The sequence below is a fragment of the Equus caballus genome, chromosome 12 (genome assembly GCF_041296265.1).
Source record: "Equus caballus isolate H_3958 breed thoroughbred chromosome 12, TB-T2T, whole genome shotgun sequence".
Classification (NCBI taxonomy): Eukaryota; Metazoa; Chordata; class Mammalia; order Perissodactyla; family Equidae; genus Equus; species Equus caballus.
This window is the reverse complement of record NC_091695.1, coordinates 32,803,079-32,810,742: the sequence shown is the minus strand read 5'-3', so window position 1 is coordinate 32,810,742 and position 7,664 is coordinate 32,803,079. Positions and strand designations below refer to the sequence as shown.

At 36.6% G+C, this 7,664-nt stretch overlaps 1 protein-coding gene across 1 annotated transcript; it reads left to right on the top strand.

Moving 5' to 3' along the window:
- The first annotated feature begins 2,970 nt into the window (after positions 1–2,970).
- LOC138916511 (olfactory receptor 5A2-like) lies at positions 2,971–3,930 on the top strand. Its single transcript, XM_070229145.1, has one exon. It carries the CDS (start codon positions 2,971–2,973, stop codon positions 3,928–3,930), a length of 960 nt encoding a protein of 319 aa, XP_070085246.1.
- Positions 3,931–7,664: the final 3,734 nt, after the last annotated feature.

Genomic DNA, 7,664 nt, shown 5'->3' with positions numbered 1-7,664 from the left:
AAGAAACAGATATTACTACTTGAATGAAGTCAAAGTATAAAAAAATGACTGAATCAGAAACCACGCATAGAGCAGTGGAAATGCAGATGAACTGAAGTTTGCAAAAGATGTTATTGGATCAAAGCAATCAATAATTCTTCTCTTGTAGCATGAGATCTCAGGACACTTCTTCCTAAAGTAATTCAGTAAGTCCAACTCCTTCCCTCCTATCTCATTCATCCAACACATGACAGTTATAAATTTACAGCCTATTCCACATTTTATCTGTAAAAGGGCAGAGTAACTCTACCCACCTTCAGAAATGAATAAATGAGTTAATATAAATCAAGTCCCTAGAACAGTACTTGGTACTCAATAAGCCCTCAATAAGTACTTGGTACTCAATAAGCCTTATATATATAATATAATTATATTATATTATTATAATTGAGTACTCACTATAAGCCACTCTGCTAAGCTCTCAGGATAAGCAGTGAAAAAAATTCATTTTTTTATATAAATATTTTCTGTACCTGGGTCCTATACACTGTTCTAGGGACTCAGGATAGATACAACAGAGAAAATTCTCTGCCTGTCTTTGAGTAGCTTACATTCTGGTAGGGAATATTTTATTAAGATAAGAAACACCAAACTCATCATTTCCTCTTCTGTAGGATTACCAGATTGATGTCATAGTGAAGAGTGGTCTTGGTTTTGGGTGCTCAATCAGTGACTGATTATGAGAAGATTTAAAATTTTAGAAAACACAAAGCTAGAAGCACTATTTATTTATTTTAACAGTTTTATTGAGATCCCTTTAACATATAGAAATTGTTTATATTTAAGGTGTATAACTTGATGATTTTGTATATATGCACACATTGTGAAAAGATCACTGCAGTCAAGCTAAATGACTTACCCATCACCTCTAGATAGTTACCCTTGTGTGTGTGGTGATAAAATTTAATTTAAGATCTGTCCTCTTAGGAAACTTCAAGTATACAATACAGTAATGTTAACTATTGTCACCATGCTGTTCATTAGATCCCCAGAACTTAATTATCTTGAATAACTGGAACTTTGTACTCTTTGACCAACATCTCCTCATTGTCTTCTCCCCATACCTGCCCCTACTGATCTCTTCCCCTGGAAACTACCATTCTACTCTCTACTTTTATGAATTTTGATTTTTTTTAGATCATGGAGAATTTGTCTTTCTGTGTCTGGCACATTTTACTAGAATAATATCCTCCAGGTTTATCTACATTGTTGTAAATGACAAGACAGTCTTATTTTTTAGGGTGGAACAATATTTCATTATCTATCTATCTATCTACCTATCATGTATCACCATCCATCTATCTCATATTTTGTTTATCTATTTACCCATTGATGGACATTTAGGTTGTTTCCATATCTTGGCTATTGTGAATAATGTTGCAATGAACATGGAAGTGCAGATAGCTCTTTGAGATACTGATTTCATTTCCTTTGGATATATACCCAGGAGTGGAGTTGCTGGATGATATGGTAGTTCTATTTTTAATTTTCTGAAGAACCTCCATACTGTTTTCCATAGCGCCTGTACCAATTTGCAATCCCACCAACATGCAAGTGCTCCATTTTCTCTACATCCTTGCCAACACTTGCTATCTTTTGTCTTTTTAACAGCCATTCTAAAGGATGTGAGGTGGTATCTCATTGTGGTTTTGATTAGCATTCCCCTGATGATTAGTGATGTTGAACACCTCTTCATGTAGAACAGTGTTTAATATGATGAATGAATAACACAATCAGATAATTGCAATTTGATGTAAATGTGCTGTGTAATCAAATTCTATAAAATGATAAAATATCAACAACTTTGATTTTACCATCGGGTCTTCTCTAGGGCACTTCTACCTTTTTACACCCATTTATATTTCCTCATTTGATCTTACACTAGTGAGGTCTTTATTAATGCAATGACCTGTCTTTCTTAATGCAAAATGTTCATGGGCTTACCTCATGTCTTCAGAATGATAATCTGGTTGGCCTGATGACATCAAAGTTGTCCTTTGCTTATACTGAAATTATTATCCTTAAATATCTAATGAACCATGTTCAGCTTTTCTTCTTCAGGAGATACTGGTTTTTGCTTGTTCTTGACCACATGGCTCACCCAATTTCAGTCAACTTTGGTGTTGCTTCCCCTCTCCCCCCATGGAGATATGTCCATAGCACTTCTATCTCATAATGGTACTGATGAGTTAGTCCAACTTTTGATCTTTTCATGCATTTTATTGAGTGACTTGTATAAAAAAATTATATAATTAGAAAAAAATTCTAGTTCTAAACATGCATGTATATGTATATATATATATATATATATATATATACACATTTCTCTTAGTTTTACTTTAAAAGAATAGAATGTTTTGTTATGGGTTGAATTGCTTCCCTCAAAATGGAATATGTGAAATCTTATAGCCTGTTGTGTTTAGTGCCTTTTGGGACTCTTATACTAAAGATTTATAAAATATAAGAAATTCCTAACTTTATTATTAATTTGGGTTTATATTTTGAAGTCAGAATTCTAAAAAGCCATATGAAACCCAAGTCCAGAGGAACATTGAGACTCATTAGATTCAATCTTCCCATTTTCAGTTGAGACAATGAGGATCTTCAGAGATGAAGTGAATTTTCCACAGTTTCCAAGGAGTTAGGAATGGAGCTCCAGACAAAACTCAAATTACTGACTCCCAGTTGCTCTCTGCTCTATTAGATGGATTCTTTTCTGGTCAACGAAGTATATAACATACGGATTTTAAATAGTGCCAAGAGATTACCATAGGCTGACTTCCTCCGAGAAGACTTTGCCCAGCAGGTGGCTAGGACGTTATTGGTATTAACTGTTTATATGACCTTCTAGAAAACATCCATTCAAATAATGACAAACAAAATCTAACTGATCACAAGATTGCTTCTTTCCTTTATGAAGGATGCAGTTCTATGGCTGTAGGAAGGAACAACACAATTGTGACAAAATTCATCCTCCTGGGATTTTCAGACCATCCTCAAATGAAAATTTTCTATTTTGTGTTGTTCCTGGGGATTTACCTCCTGACCCTAGCCTGGAACATGAGCCTCATCATCCTTATCAGGATGGACTCCCACCTGCACACACCCATGTACTTCTTTCTCAGTAACCTGTCCTTCTTAGATATCTGCTATGTATCCTCCACAACTCCCAAGATGCTCTCTGGCATCATCACAGAGAAGAAAACCATTTCCTTCATTGGGTGTGCCACGCAGTACTTTGTCTTCTGTGGAATGGGGCTGACTGAATGCTTTCTTTTGGCAGCTATGGCATATGATCGGTATGCTGCAATCTGCAACCCGTTGCTCTACACAGCTGTCATATCCCATACACTTTGTTTAAAGATGGTGGCTGGGGCCTATGTGGGTGGATTCCTTAGTTCTTTGATTGAAACATACTCTGTCTATCAGCATGATTTCTGTGGGCCCAACCTAATCAACCACTTCTTTTGTGACCTTCCTCCAGTCCTGGTTCTGTCATGCTCTGATACCTTCACCAGCCAAGTGGTGAACTTCATTGTGGGTGTTGTTGTTGGAATGGTATCTGTCCTTGTGATCCTCATCTCTTATGGTTACATCGTTACTGCTGTCGTGAAGATCAGTTCAGCAAGAGGTAGGACCAAGGCCTTCAGCACCTGTGGCTCTCACCTGACTGCTGTGACCCTCTTCTATGGTTCTGGTCTCTTCATGTACATGACACCTAGTTCCAGCTACTCCTTAAACCGGGACAAGGTGGTGTCAGTGTTCTATGCTCTGGTGATCCCTATGGTGAATCCCATCATGTACAGTCTTAGAAATAAGGAGATTAAAAGTGCTGTAAGGAAAGCTATGGAAAGGAAACATGTTCTTTCTCATGAGCACTCATTTTTCTGACCCCGAGGTAATGTTTACAATAAAGCTGTGAGTTGGGTCAATTATGCTGACTTTCATGTAGTTCTGGACTAGTTGATTGACACAATGATTTTTGTTTACCAGGATTTGTGTAGATTCAGCTTATAAACGCTCAATTTAGGAAAAAGCTTCACCATGACAAAGACTGAGCAATCTGAAACATCAAAATAGAGTTGTTGTCTGTAGGAGGAAAACTAAAAAAATGTTAGTCCAGCATTCAGGGTGACGATTCTAAAGGTAGGATAGGAATATATAGCATAATAACCTGAGGACAGGGACATTTTTTCTAAAAACAATTGCCTTTCCATCTTACGAGGTTCTAACATGTTTCCTTTAGGGCAGATGAGCACTGCAAGTCAGACACCCTTCCCTATTGAGAATCATGGCTATAGTGAGCCACTGTGACTGGTGGGTGTATAGTCCTGACTCTTTAGATGTATTAAGGCAGGAAAGAGATTGAAAACTTTTGTTTAGGGCCTTAATGACTGAACAAATGGGCTGACCTCATGGCTAATTCAATCAATGATACAAAAATTGGTCACTGAAATGATTTGAAGAAAACCAGGGAATTGTCACTTCAGTCTAAAGTAACGCCTTTCTAAGCAACACTCAAAGTTTCTTAGGAATCTACAGAAGAGGAGCACACTTTCATTTGGTGAGAAAGGTTCTCTGTTTTCATCAATTTTGCGATAAATTTGTGAAGAATTTGGCCAAGGAATTGAAGAGAGTGATTTTTCTCCTCCATATTTTCTAAGAACTTGTTAAGTGTCCTTTAACCAGCCGTAAAAACTAGAATAAATTTATTCAGCTGTGGCCTCTCTTGGTCAGGCCATAAATAAGTGAGTAAATGAGTATCTACCTGTATATCCTTGGATAAGATACTTGGGCCGTGTGTGCCGTAGTTCTTCATCTGTAAAATAGGAATATTAATAGTAATTATCTCATAGGCTTATTGTGAGGAATTAGATGGATCAGTATATGTAAACACTTAGAATAGTGCCTGGTGTATAGAAAATGCTCATGAGGTGATATTGTTATTACTATTATACTATAATGATTTATCACCATCTGAGCTAAAGAAGTAGAAGATGGTTCCTTAGTTTGGTAGGAAATGTGATCTTTGTAATGGCTTTGATGTGTTAGAAAGTGGGTCTACAGAGACTATAGTGAGGAGTAGTTAAGGGTGTTTGTTAAGTATTCTTAAATCATCAAACCTGTGATTATTAATCTCATCTCTGCCATTTTGCAGATATGTGGCCTTATGCAAGTTACTTACAAACCCTATCTTCTTCATCTGTAAAATGAGAAGAATAATTGTATCTACCACATAGAGCAGATATAACAATTAAATGAGAATATGCATGAAAGGGCTTAGCCTATTGTTTGATATATGGCAATACTTCATAACTGTTAGCTCATAGTACTAGTTAATTAGTCAATTTTATATAAATCAGGAGAAATCCAGGTTAATGTGCTAAAAAGAGACAAATTAAGTAGCTTTGAAATGTCTACTCAAATTGGGACATAATTGTCTCAGTAAAAGGCAAGCCCATACCTCTCACCTCTGGTACCTCTTTTGCATATAGGAAGCAGTCCTTAGGGAAGTAGAAAGAACTCAAGTTCATATAGGTGATGACATATGGAAATGTTACCATTGTACCGACTCTCTCAGCTTCCTGGGCACCCTGCTCTTACCCTTATGACCAGTTTTTCATCTACGTTTATCTGTATTCCACTTCACTGAGCTCCTATCCCTCAATTTGCCTTTGGTAGCTAAGCTTAAATTCTCCTAATACCAAATTCAGTGGAACAATAAATAAGTAAATAAATAAACAAAGGAAAAAATACCTCATGCTTTGGATTTACATGGAGCTGTCACTGATCTGTTGTGTCTAATTTTCTTTTGCTGAACAAAGACTCTGGATATTAAGGTATTACAAAAATCTTTCTTGTTTGGCCACATATATGTTCGCCAGTAATGGAAACTTTTTATTTGCATTGAGAAGATACAAAGTACTTTTGCAGTTTGTCCAACTACCAAGGAGAAAGTAATGCTCATTCATTAATAATTATTAAATCCAGTGCATAAGATGGGGATTGGTCACAAGGCTTGAATAAACCAAAAATTATCTGCATTTTACAATAAGCTGCATGTTAAATAATACTTCCCAAATAAGAGCATTTATTATGTGACTACAAACAGACGTACATTAAACAGAATATATTTGGCACTGAAAGAATCCAGCATTTTATAACTATTTGAAGCAGGACAAGGTACATCTGTCTCCAAGGGAGCTAGCCAGCTGCAGATTGAATCAGTTTAGTAAAATTACCACAATCCAGGGTGTGGCACTCATCTTTGCAACCTCCAAAAATCTTTTCCAGGTGGATTGAAGTTAATCAAGCTCACAATTCTGCATAAGCCCCAATACTATTTTTAGTTTTCAGTGAAGAAAAAAGCAGCCATGCTTGTACTTGTGCCCATAGCACAATTCTCTGTGCTTTTGAGGAAACCACATGGAAGAACAAATTACAATCAAAAGTCTATTTGGAGAGAAAGGAATCAAAGCAAAGTGGATAATGTGTATCAGTGCCTGATGTGTCCAGCTATAGGGTCCTGACTGGCTGAGGTGCTACCAATGTTTCTCCCCAACCATTCATTTTTTTCTCTTCTAAGTGACTATCTTCATTTCTAATCAATATATTATTTACAGATTGATTAATTAACAGGTCTTACTTCTTTTGGTCTAAGAAATATTTTGTCCCTGAAATGCCTTTTTTACATATTTGTTTATTATGATCTGATTTTGTTGTTTAATTTTTAGAGTTTTCAGAAACCTGGTTATTGGCCATATCTAATACATACATTCCCCTAATTTTTTTGCTAGATATGTATGATTAGAAACACACACACTCACTCATTCACTCAAATACTCATAAATTAGTGACTGATGTATTAAGTGGGCTCTGATGAGATTTTAAACTTTTTTCTAAAGATTAATCATCTCATGTTTCTAGACTTAAACCCAGACAAACCTAGAGATTGCCTATTCTGTGAACATCCACACAAATAAGGAAACACTTGCATTTCACTTCCCTGTGTCCAGACAACTGACCTGGATCTTGCTGACCTACAATTGAGTGGGGAGAGCCTGACTGACTTGCAAATAAGCAGATACACCATGTATACCAGCATTCTCCCATAAGCTTGATCCATGACTACCTTCCCTGAATTCTTGTGTGTCTCATTGTCTATAACATCTCTTAAACAACTGGGGAACATAAACCAACTGCTTATATCTTGCCTTTGTGGCTTTTGTTCCATCCTCACTCTTCTCATGTTTTCCTTTCCTCTTCTAATGCTGGTCAAGCCCTCCTAGGTGCAATGCTGACCATGGATCTGGTCAGGGATAAGGTTCCTCTCTCTCCTACAAGTAAAGAGATGGCCATAGCAGGCTGTTGCAGTCATGGCTTGGAACTGTTATAAACTGGATATGGTAGCAACTCCCTTTAGTGTTGCCAGACTAGATGGCTGGCACCATATAGTTGCAAGACTGACAATCACACACTTTGGTGGGACAAGACTATAAATAAATAGGGAACTGGGACCCAAGTAGATCTCATAGAAGAAGAGCAATTTCATGTCTTTCTCAAAACAAAGTTCTTCTGAAACAGAACTATGATATCAAATTGGACTTAAATGTCAACATAAATAG

Bases quoted from the DNA above. Each gene is read 5' to 3' on its own strand.
- LOC138916511 (XM_070229145.1), top strand. From the start codon at position 2,971: ATGGCTGTAGGAAGGAACAACACAATTGTGACAAAATTCATCCTCCTG.